At 26.1% G+C, this 12,848-nt stretch overlaps 1 protein-coding gene and 1 non-coding gene across 2 annotated transcripts; both read right to left on the bottom strand.

The window, feature by feature from the left end:
- Window positions 1-563: 563 nt before the first annotated feature.
- On the bottom strand, window positions 564-923 carry LOC107022839 (non-specific lipid-transfer protein 1-like). The gene has a single exon (XM_027917736.1). The coding sequence runs from the start codon at window positions 921-923 to the stop codon at window positions 564-566; it is 360 nt and encodes a 119-aa protein (XP_027773537.1).
- Window positions 924-6,160: 5,237 nt separating this feature from the next.
- Window positions 6,161-6,233, bottom strand: TRNAF-GAA. The gene has a single exon. It is a non-coding gene; the product is annotated as a tRNA-Phe (tRNA).
- Between the last annotated feature and the right edge of the window lie 6,615 nt (window positions 6,234-12,848).

The following is a 12,848-nucleotide window of genomic DNA, read 5'->3' as shown; positions in this document are numbered from 1 at the left end:
GATAATTATTTATTAAAAAGTACTTTTTTTTCTATATGCATGTAACTAATAAACAAAAGTAAAAATGGTATTTTTTGACCCTGGTCTCTTATTAAAGTTTGTTTCATTCTTTTTTAAAATACCAATATATTTTTTTAAAATAATTTTAAATATATTGATCGTTACATATTCGATTCAAATATATTTCTTTCGTTATAGTTTTTTATATACATATAACATTTTCCTTTATTTTTTTGGCACAAAATTATCCATAATTTTGAGGGAGAGAGGCAAGTTCGTGGTCAAATGACTTATCCCAAATTTTAAAAACTTAATTATTTTAGAAATTACCGATTTAATATATCCTTGATCCAACAATAAAATTAATTGTTTTCAACAAAGCGTCCTTTTAGAATTATATAAGGTAATAATTGTATAATTAATTTGAGGTGATCCCCATAAATAAACGTTAATTTACAGATAAACCCATAGACAAACAAAATAATTACTTTATAATTTTTATATAAGTGATACGTCATATATATAATTTACATAATAGATCAACCTCTTCTTTTTTTTTTTTTTCATTTCACCTTTGTGCAATCAACATCACGGCTAATCTTGAAAGGAACTTTGACACCACATTTTCCGGGGAGACTAGCGGCACGATCAACTTGTTCATCCGTCGCGGTCGTGGCGAGACTCTTCAGGCACGAGCATGTGCTCTGGCGATCTGCGGTGGTAATTGCATTAGCAATAAGAGATTTAAGCCCGTTGCAACATTCTGTGGGCACATTTCCACCAACTAACACGTAATTAAGGCACGGTTTCAAGTCGTTGAATACCGTGTCACATGTTATCACCGCCCTAGCTTGTGGTGGGGACAACACCAAGCAAATGAGGAGGAAAGAAAGAAGGAATTTCTTGCTTAATACATTGGCCATTGTTTGGGGGGGAGGGGAGGAATTTTTGAATGAATTGAAAAGGCTTTGTGCAAAACAACGCATTTATAGAGCTTTTTATCACTAAATTTACTGTTAATAAAGTTTCAAAATTTATCATTTTTACCTGCCTAGAATGAAGCGACTATGACATTTCTAATTCCACCGAAAAATATCATAGACACTCATATATATATATATATATCTGAAATCAAAATGTTCTTATCTTGGACGTTCGTGACTTTGCTTTCATAAATAAAATTTTGATGAAAACATTTATCTAAGATATTCGAAATTATTTATAAAAGTAATATATTTTGCATGCATAATAATAAAACATAAGTATATAATATATCCATTCAATTCGGTTATTTCTTTGATTTTCTTAACAAACCAATCCCAAATTAAATACTATTGGTTTTTAAAAATTGAATCCAAATTTAAATATATTTTGTTCGATTTATCAATTTAAATCGATTTTTATTCAAATAGTAAAACATCCCTAAATAGGTGAGTGATATATTCAAGCGGAAAATAGACCTTGTTGGAGATAAAAGGGAGAGATTGTTTTAGCTTTTCTATCTATGCAATTAGGGAGATATCGTATTTAAAGTGTATTACCTTAGTTGGTATTTTTAATTTCAGTTAGAGCTTTACCAGGATTATTATGATCTATATCTAGTTGTTTTGATTTTATTTTATTCATTGATTTGACTTATCCAGATTTTATTGCTTAAAGTAATAGATTAGGAGGTTTGAATCGATTGATTCGGTTCGGTTTGGTTTTAAGTATTATTGATTTATTTTTTTATTTTTAAATATGTTAAATTAATAATTAAATCTAAAAGATATTTGTTACTTCCTCCGTTTCGAAAAGATTGGCCTAGTTTGACTTGGAACGGAGTTTAAGAAAAGAAAGAAGACTTTTTAATCTTGTGGTTCTAAATTAAAGTTATGTCAAATGTACCGAAATGCCTTTTAATCTTGTGGTACTAAACATGTCACATGGAAAATTAAAGTTGGAGTGTTGCCAAAAAAGAAACGGGGTCATTCTTTTTTAAACAAACTAAAAAAGGAAATAGAGACATTTTTTTTGAAACGGAAGGAATATTGACTTTTGGTTTAATCAATAAGAACATGTTTTTAAAATAAATATATGACTTGTCCAAAAAGAATAGAAATGAAATCACTCATGAGTGCAAAAGTTCTGCTTAGTGTAGTAATAGTATGACAAATACTCATAATTCACAACTCTAGCCGTTGCCTAATACTTGTCGTCGTTGTTGCAAACCCTAACCTTCATCGTTCTTAGTTATTTAAGTTTTTGACGTTGTGAATCTAATGACTAGAGTAATACTAAAACCGAAAACGATAAATGCAGAGAGCAAAGTTAAGTAATATCAATCGTGTAGGGTCCTTATAGACTATAATTATAGTCTAATATTGTGATTATATTAATATTTTTTATTTGATATATATGTATAACTAAAAATTAAAATAGTAAATTATTATATTTTTAACCAATAACCAATATTAAAAAAATAATATTGAACTAATCACAACTCAATAATCATTATTTATAAATTCATTAAATAATTGTTGATCGAATAATCCAATAACAATAAATCAATAACATTATTTTCGATTTAATTTATTCACCAATTCAATTTTTGTACACCCTTAAATCAATTAATTTCTCCCATTATATTTTATGTAGTTTGATCGCAATTTAGTTTTTTTTTTTTTAACAATGATCGCTTATACCTTTTACAATGTATTTTGAATATAACATGACTCTTTGTTTCCTATAAGGTTTTTCTCCCGGTGGATTTATTTTGCAAGAGTGAAAAACATTATACATGTCAATTAATTTTTTCAAATACCTATTTTAGGCTACATTATTAATCTTTATATTTTTTTTTTACTTAAAATCATGATATTCAGGGAAAAAATAACATCCATGTGGCAAAATTTACCTATATAAAATAATATTATGTCAGAGAAAAATAAAAGTGAAAAGTGTTAAGTCAATAATGTTCAATATGATGAAATAGAAGAGAAGAATAAGACAATTTAATTTTATTATTAATACTCAGAAATCTAATATCTATTTAGATTTTACATACATAAAATAATATAAAAAGATAATTGCATAGATGGGTGTAGGGTTGTTCACGGATCGATTTGGATTAATTATTGATTAAAATTAATTTTTTTTTAAATTTATCAAAACAAAGCTAAATCAAATATCTACATATATACATACATTTATCATTTTGGTTGTTATCGATTTCGATTCGGTTATAAAATATATACAAATAAAAAAAATTAAAAAAAAATCATTCAAAACAAAAAATAATTAGAACAACTAACAAACAAAACTATCAATCACTAAATTTATTGTGAATAAAATTTCAAAATTCACCATTTTGACCTAGAAGGTAGAAACAATGACATTCCTAATCCCACAAAAAATTGTTATAAATACTCATATATATGAAACCAATAAGATAAATATTTCGATCTCAGATGTTTTTGGCTTTGCTTTCATAAATAAATTTGGATGAAAACATATATGTAAGATATTGAAAATTATTTATAAAAATTATATATTATGCATGTATAAATAAATTATATAATATATATATAACTTAACGGTTCGATTATTTTTTCATTTTTTAATAAAATCAAACTCAAATTAAATACTATCAATTTTTTTAAAATTTAAAACCAAATGACATCAAACCCAAATAAAATGGATTTATTTGATCAGTTTGATTTGATATATTAATTTGAATCGATTTTTATTTAAATCATGAACATATCGTTAAATGAGTGAGTTAAATATTCAAGCTGAAAATAAACATTGCATGAGATAAAACGGGGAGATTGTTTTAGCCTTTCATTCTATGCAATTATTTATGTTGCTAATTAGATCATTAGGGAGAAAACGTATTTAAAAGTGCATTACCTTACTTAGTATTTTTAATTTCAGTTAGAGTTTTACCTGGATTATTATAATCTATATCTGGTTGTTTTGATTTTATTTTATTCATTTGATTTGACTCATCCAGATTTTAATGCTTAAATTAATATACAGATATAACAATTTACTTCAGAAAGAATTTTAGCATAGTGAAATAGTTCTCTTTTCTGGATGTTCCATTTTATTTGATTTTGTTTTTTGTTCTAAATCAGGAGCACCATATTTAACAATATTGTCTAAATAAGGATATTTAACTAAATTATAAGAGAATTGCCTTATTTAGAATTTAGATTGTCACGGTCTAATCCATCAGGCCGCGCAGACACCTACTCTTACGTTTAGATAAATGCTCTTTGCTCTTTAAAGGAAAAGCTTCAGAATATGGCTTTCCTATTTAATAAATAAAGGGAAAATGCACAAGTACCCCCTCAACCTATGCCCGAAATCCCAGAGACACACTTATACTATACTAAGGTCCTATTACCCCCCTGAACTTATTTTATAAGTAATTTTTTACCCCTTTTTAGCCTACGTGGCACTAGTTTGAAAAAAAAGTCAACCATCATTGGGCCCACAAGATATAGCCACGTAGGCAAAAAAAGGGGTAAAAAATTATTAATAAAATAAGTTCAGGGGGGTAATAGGACCTTAGTATAGTATAAGTGTGTCTCTGAGATTTCGGGCATAGGTTGAGGGGATACTTGAGCATTATCCCATAAATAAATATTAAATAGGAAAGTAATTATAATTGAAAGCCTAAATAATTATGGAAGATATATTTGTGATCTTTTTTCATGTTCACCATCATCAAATTTTTTTCTTTTATCAATATGAAACATGTTTCACATGATCAAACCCAAATTCATATCTGAGTCCAACTCATCTTCCAAGTAACCCAGACCACTCAAGAATCCCTAAGACATCATCTATAGTATTTAACAAGCAATTTCGATCTATTTAAAAATCATCTCTACATTTAGACACAAATTATGGCCACTTGTATAGACTAATATGCAATAATAACATTATGAAGTAGTAAATTCAAATCACTCATAGAACCAACATTTAAATTTGATTTTCTCATGAAACATACACACAAATTATTAGTGTACCTACATGGCACCTGAGCCAACCACTGTTATTATTCATACTAGACATGATATTCAAGACAATCGTTAATATTTATATACAGGTGTGATATTCAGGCCAGACAATAATCACAAACGTCATATGAAATCACATTTTTAATGAATAATAATACTTGAAATCACAAGTAAAATGAACAAGTTTATTGTGTGAGATTATCAAGAATCATTTCATATTCTTTTCAATATTTTCTCCCACATGCATTACACAAACAATACTATAAAACAATGAATATGCATACATAAATAACTTTAAAAAACACAAAACCACATCAACCCAATGTATCCTTCTAGAACATTCTGGATCATCTACATTAGCCCATCGGCTTTCACCTCTTTTATGCTGAAATCTCTCTCATTCATTGCTCTCATGCTCTGGGAGCCTTCATCAAGTTTTTGGAGGTCTATTTTCTCCCTTTAAAAGTGGGACAAAAATATATAATCATTTAAGCAGTAACTGAGTTAATGTCCATTTGGATCAACTTATTTTATGTGTTTTTAAGCAGTTTTGAAGTGTTTGATTAAAGTTAAAAAGTGCTTATACACAGTTATTTTAAAGCTAAAATTACAAAAATAAGCCAAAAACCATAAGTTGATATTTAAAAACCAATCAATCCAAACAGGCCTTTAATGTCAATGTATCCACTATCCAAATATTTCAACTTAATTCAAATGTATACGAATTCAGATTTTATATAAACATACAAAGAGAATCATTGTTCATTGATAGATAAACATAGTGGTTACATATATATAATTATTAAACTGATATGCATATAAAATTCACATCTCTCCACTCATTCGCCTCTCTGCTCTCTCTCAATCTCGCTCCACTCAAGCCTAACACATAGAACATATAGATATAACAAAATTATAATTATAAAGCGCTAACATGATTTTTATCTTTACTATTATTAAATTTACTTTTAAAAAAAAAGAGTAAACGTTAGTTTTGAGTTGTTTCTAACATGGCTGAATAAATAGGATAGTTGGCTAAACTCAAAGTAACACATAGCACATATAGATATAACAAAATTATAATTATAGAGCGCTAACATGATTTTTATCTTTACTATTACGAAAATTTACTTGAATAAAAAAAAAATGAATGCGGTGAACGTGGATCGAACACGTGACCTTCAGATCTTCAGTCTGACGCTCTCCCAACTGAGCTATCCCCGCAAACTTCAATTGCACCAACCGGGAATCGAACCCGGGTCTGTACGTGGCAGGGTACTATTCTACCACTAGACCACTGGTGCTTCTTGTTTATGTTATGTTTGTAAAATATATAACTCATTATACCCTAATTGGTGTTACATAGTTTCAACATTAAAACTTCTAAACTTTGACCATGGAATTGAATATAAAAGTATTGAGTTTTTTAAATAAATTTTTTTATATTTAAGAGTTACGTAAAAACACTATAAATTACAATAATAAACAACTTAAATTTTTTTAAAAATATATATTAAAAATATTTGGTCAACGAAAAATTTGATTGAACTCTTGAAATTTTAATTGTGTTACCTGAATTGAGATAAAAAAGAAATGTTATTCCAAGTACGTTAAAAAATGGAATTATAGAATTTATGTACTAATTTTAATTAGTTCCTCTAGTAGCTTCTCTAATCTCTCAAGTGAATTAGATTATGAACAAATCATTATTGAAAGGTCTTGGGTGTTGAATTATCATGATTCCAAAGATTTAGGCTTCTTAACAATGTGATATGAAATCATGATATAAAGTTATAAGTTTTGTTTGAATTTCTTTTGTTGTATGTTTTTTCATTAACATAATTATTTCAGAAGTTGAAAAATTATCAAAGCTTTCTCAATTGCTTATATAATTTTACAAAATAAACAAAAGCTTATAAAATTGAATGATACATTATCACAAAGCTATTCTAAAATAAATATTTATTGATCAAATTTTAATTAAACGATAAAATAAAATTAATAAGATTCAAGCTGTTATTAGCTAAGAAAATTATTTTTTCAATTAATGTCACAATGGTTAGTCTTATCCACTCAATATAATGATGAGATTTTATTATTATTAAACACTAGTGAAACTATTCGCGCTTCGCGCGATTATATGAAATATTTATAAGATAATAATATGAAATATATAATATTTAGGTTAGTATCGAATATATAGATAATATTTATATTTCTCCTCGTCTGCGATATCATAGACTTTTTTAAAACATATAAAATATTTTGTTTTGTATATGTAAATATTAGAACAAAATATTCACCGTGGTGAAGTAAATGGAATAAGGGATAATATGTTGAAATAACAATATATTATATTAGGTTGAAAATATTTTAGATATTTTAATTTTCTCTATCTTTTCTAGGAGTAGTGATGTTCTATCCAAACTCTGATTTCGTCAAAACAAAATTGTTTTCTTTTATTTTATTATTACATTTGGTTATTATATTTTTTAAACATTAATTAAATACTTATAAGATTTACGAAAAATGAAGCATATAAAGTCATGATTCATATTTAGTATTAAACTTTACAAGTAAGATGAAGAGACATGAGTTATAAATAATTCAAATGTATAATTTTATTAGCCACTAAATGTACTACTAATTATGTATTGATTTTATTTGTAAAATAAAAAAATAAAAAAAGGTGTGAAAATACAAAAAATGAACAGAGAAAATATAATAATTGGTGACTACATAAAAATTATAAATACATTTCAAAGCAAAAAGAACGACGACAGATTGTTACATACGCAAAAAATGACATCATGAAAATAATAATATATTTTTCAATTACTTTTTATAATTTATAATAAAAGTGAAACTAATCATCATAAATTTTGTTGTTGTTAAAATGAAATAATTATATTTATTTTTTTCATAACAAAGAGAAAATAGAATACTAAAGGATCAAATGATTAGCATTGACAATATAATACATTTAGCTAAATTATTTACATAAATCAAAATTTTAAAAACTCTAGCAAAAGTAACTAAGTTGCTAATAAATTTCAAAGTGAAAAAATAATCTCTAATTATGCTTCATTTTTTTTCCTTGTACCATCTTCCTTTGCAAAGAGATCCGCCATCATGTTTTGATCCATATGTCAAACTATTCATATATGCAACCAACTGAATAAAAAAAAGCATATACGAACTAAAAATAATTATGTCAAAAGAAAGAACGAAATATAAATCATATTTAATATATTTAAATATTATCTTTTCAATAGTAATAACAATACTAAATAATAATTATTTCTTGAAATCTAACAAATATTATAATCAAAGTATATTATATATGAAAAACTAACTATTAGAAAGAGTAATTGCATACGGACAAAACATTGTTAAGAATTAAAGAGATTTTTTTAATCATACTTACTTGATAAATTATAATACAAACATAAAAATATATATTAAGAAAGCATGTCTAAGTACATAAAAATGAAAAGAAAGACTTAAGAATGAAATATATCTTACATTCATATACTTTTCTTTTGTTACATGTTAGCTATTTCACAAACAAGTATTATGAAGAAGAGAAATTATAACTTTGTATGTGAATCTTCATGAAAATAAATATGAATCTATATAGACAAAATAAAGGAAATGAAAAGATAAGGACTTGAGAATGATATATTTATTAACTTCATGTACTTTTTTTTTGGTTACATGTTAGTTTCCTTCACAAATCAAATACGAATTTATATAGACAAAAATAGAGGAAATAAAAAATAAAAATTTCAATGAAGTATTTCTTACCTTCATGTACTTCTTTTTTTGTTACAAATCAAACTTATATGATGAAAAAAGAAAGAATAATTGTGAATGTGAATCTTCATGAAACTAATATAAATTTATAGGCAAAATAAAGGAATTCCATAAGACACATAAACTTATAAATTTAAATTGGAGGTTATGAATATAAAAATTATGAGAGTCATGAATATTATTAAAAGTAAAAATTAAAGAGGGCCAAGTCATGGGTAGTAACTCCTAGTGAATAAATTCAAAAATAAAAATAAAAATACTTAAAATGTAAAAAAAATAATACTATGATTTCATCATTAGAAATGAGATAAACAAATAGAAAAAAAATATAGTGAATTTTTTTTATTATAAATGTTCATACATTAATAAAGTATTTATTTGTATATTTGTATAAATGAAGTAATATATTTTTACAATAAAATAATTCATTTAAATTAAGAAAAGTCAAAAATAAATAAATTATGTTTCTCTTTTAATTATAAGTGAGATAAATAAATAAAAAATATGAAGAGTTTTTGTTATAAATGACCCACCATTAATAAAATATTTATTAGTGATAAATTTAACTAATTTTTTATGATATATAATAATTTTTTTTAAAAAAAAAAAGATGGAAAAAGCTAAATGCAAATGGAGGCCATATAGAGGTGCCACATCACCTCCTCTATGGTTCTCATTTATATATATATATTGATTTATTTGAATAAAATAGTAAAAAATTTGATAAAAGTAATGAATTTAGTGAATATAAATGATAAATTAAAAATTGATTTGAAGGAAAAAATAAATTTTATATTAGCGAAAATAATCATTGTAGAGATATGAACGATTTAAAGGTAATTATCTGAATTATAAATATTACTTATATGAAACAAATGACTACTGGGTATATATAAATTAAATATGGGTTTCTTTTATAAAATATAAACTTGTGGATAAATCTTCGTATTTGAGTAATCTCATATCATAATTTAAAATTTTCAAATCATAACTTTTAGAAAATTTGAAAGTCATCTCATGAAATGACACTTGGCTCTACACATTTACAGAGCTAACCCCTGTCCAGTGCCTGACAGAGCTAAGGGGGCTTCAATCCTTACTCTTTATCCCCATCTTCGTTGCTTCCTCCTTGAAGGCCTACAGAAGAGTCAATTCATGTGCAGTTGATTCTCGAACGAAGCGAAGAATGACAACGGCTCTCTCTTCCAGTAGCAGGCTAGGCAAAAAAGACCGCTAACGCCCCTTGCATTTCTCTCTTTGAGTTGGCCTATCAGAATCATAAGATTTCAAAACGCTTTCATCTCATCATTTTCATATCATAATATAAAATCCCAATGTGTTGTTTAAACCTGTAGGAGAAATCAACAAGAGAAGAAATATAATTTTGAGACCATCTTCAACTCGGATCCGGCTTCTCTCCATTTATCTTCTATACATTTTCCTTAAGTTCTACTTAGATTGAAGACACATGTCATAATTTAAAATAAATGGTTGAGATCTAATTGATTAAAATAAAGTTCTAATCATAGTCATTTACTTCTATATATTTAGTTGATTATATCTCGCTTAAAATAAAATTATTTGTACTCAAAACAATAAATTGTCAATAAAAGGCAGGTATATTTGTTAGAAGCCTATTCTTCATAGCTAAATCTTTCATAATTGTTAATGGGGAAAAGGGTCTGATATACCCCTCAACTTTGTCATTTAGAGCTGATATACCCCTTGTTATTAAAGTGGCTCATATATACCCCTACTTGTAAACAAATGGTTCACATATACCCTTTTCCTCTAACGAAAATGAAAAAAATAATAATTTTAATCTAAATTTTTATTATTTTTTTCTAAAAAATATAATCCCATATGAGTAAATTTAATCCTCGTCAAACATATTTTTTTTGACTTTTTTTTGTTTCAATGACCAATTTATAATTATTATTTTAATAATCAAATTTATTTATGTTTCACTAATATTCTTGTAAAACTTATTGTAGATGACCAAATTTTTTCTTCGAATACGAAATTAAATTACAATACACACAAAAAAAATAGTTTAATTTTTTATTCTTTAAACTAAGGAATGAAAGAAAAAAAAACAAAATAAGAATAAGAAATTCAAATAATTATAATAAAAGAAGTCAAAAAATAATTTATGTATGAAAAAAATTAAAATATACCTTGAACTTTGATAGAAGAATCATATATACACCTAAATAATTTTTTAAAAAAAAATTAGAAGTAATAAATATAAATTTAAAACTAATTTTTTAACTTCCGTTAAATGAAGGATATATGTGAGCCATTTTGTAACGACAGGGGTATATGTGAGCCGTTTGTATAACGATAAGGGCATATATGAGTCACTTTTATAACGAGGGGTATATCAGCTACAAATGACAAAGTTGAGGGGTATATCAGACCCTTTTCCCTTGTTAATGGGGTTTTTCCAGAATATTAGTGTTAATAGGAGTCCTAGGGTCTATACTATATTTATAGAGAGTTTTGTTGGACTTTATTTTGACAAAATCAAATTAAATCAAGTATTATAATTTTTGTAAAAAGTGTAAAATCAAATCAAATATTATCATTTAAAAAAAATGTAAAATCAAATCAAATTCAAATAATATTACTTTATTTATTTAATTTGAATCAATTTAATCGTGAACACTCCTAGTCGAGTGTATTCTGTTTTTCTGGGAACATTATTTTTCTAGTGCAACATATATGTCTTTAATCGATGGGAAAAGTAATTTCTTAAAATAAATTATTTCACTTCATAAATTCCTATATTACCTATAACTCATTTCAACCAAAACATGTAAATATAATATCAATTAAACACACCCTTCTTGTAAAAAGAAAAAAAAAGAAAAAAGAAAAAAAGTAAAAATATTTTGTGCCCCTAATTATCAGTTATCATTAATAAATTGCATCATGCTTGAAAACAAACACATATATATGAAACTAAATTCTAAGTCAAAGACTTTATAATTTAAACGAAATATATGTAATTTATTAATTGACCATCAGAGCTGTCAATATGGGCTAGCCCACCTCATCCGAGCTAATCCATGCAGGTTTTAACATTTTACGGGCCAGATCAGGCTAGCCCTTTTTTGATGTGGGCCAAAAAACGACCGGCCCAACCCACAAGTACGTGGGATACAGGCTTGCCAGGCCAGTCCATTTTTTAAATAATTATATTATTTTTAGAATTATTAAATTAAATTATAAATTATAATTTTAAAATATTATCATAAATATCGACAAAACAATATAACATGATCTTAATGTTATTACTTTTTAATTAAATTCAAAAATAAAATTGTGTTTATAATATTTATTAAGTTTTTTTCCAAGTGAAAGTATAAATATCTATTGATCTAATTGTTTTGAGTTTGGACCTCTTTGATTTTAAATTTTAATATTATATTATATTTTTAAATTAATTTTAATTGGTCCACGGGTCGACCTTACTGATATTTTTTAAGCCCCACAAATCAGGAGGTTTAATCAGGTTGGGCTCAAAAGCTCTTTTCTCAAATGGGCTTCAATAATCATAGCTCAACCCTATTAAATCCCAGGTTAGGCCAGACAGGTCCAACATGTCTAGCTCATTGACGGCTCTATTAACCATCCGTTTACAACCAATATATTAAGAAAAATTATTATTTAAATCGCTTAATCAATAATCCAATATTAAAGTTTTTCTTTTGGATCGAGTTATCGTTTTCGATTCATCCAAAAACATAACGGAAAGAAACCTGATGGGCTAAAATATGATGAAAAGCCCAAGCCCAAGCTTCCTAGGGCTCTAATAGTTTCCACTGTTCACCATCATAAATACAGCCACCAAGGTTCTACAAAATCTGCATCTTCACTATTCTAAATTATTTTGTTTTCTTTCATCATCTATGGATATTGGAGAGTCAAATTTATTTATTAATTGTTGTGTTTAAGGCTCATAATCCTTGGTTTATTTTGTTTTATTTTTATTTATAATATGAAGTTTCGTTTCTTGTT

Source organism: Solanum pennellii, chromosome 6, assembly GCF_001406875.1.
Source record: "Solanum pennellii chromosome 6, SPENNV200".
Lineage (NCBI taxonomy): Eukaryota > Viridiplantae > Streptophyta > Magnoliopsida > Solanales > Solanaceae > Solanum > Solanum pennellii.
Note: the sequence above shows the minus strand (reverse complement) of the source record. Positions and strands in the feature narration are given on the sequence as shown.

Bases quoted from the DNA above. Each gene is read 5' to 3' on its own strand.
- LOC107022839 (XM_027917736.1), bottom strand. From the start codon at position 923: ATGGCCAATGTATTAAGCAAGAAATTCCTTCTTTCTTTCCTCCTCATT.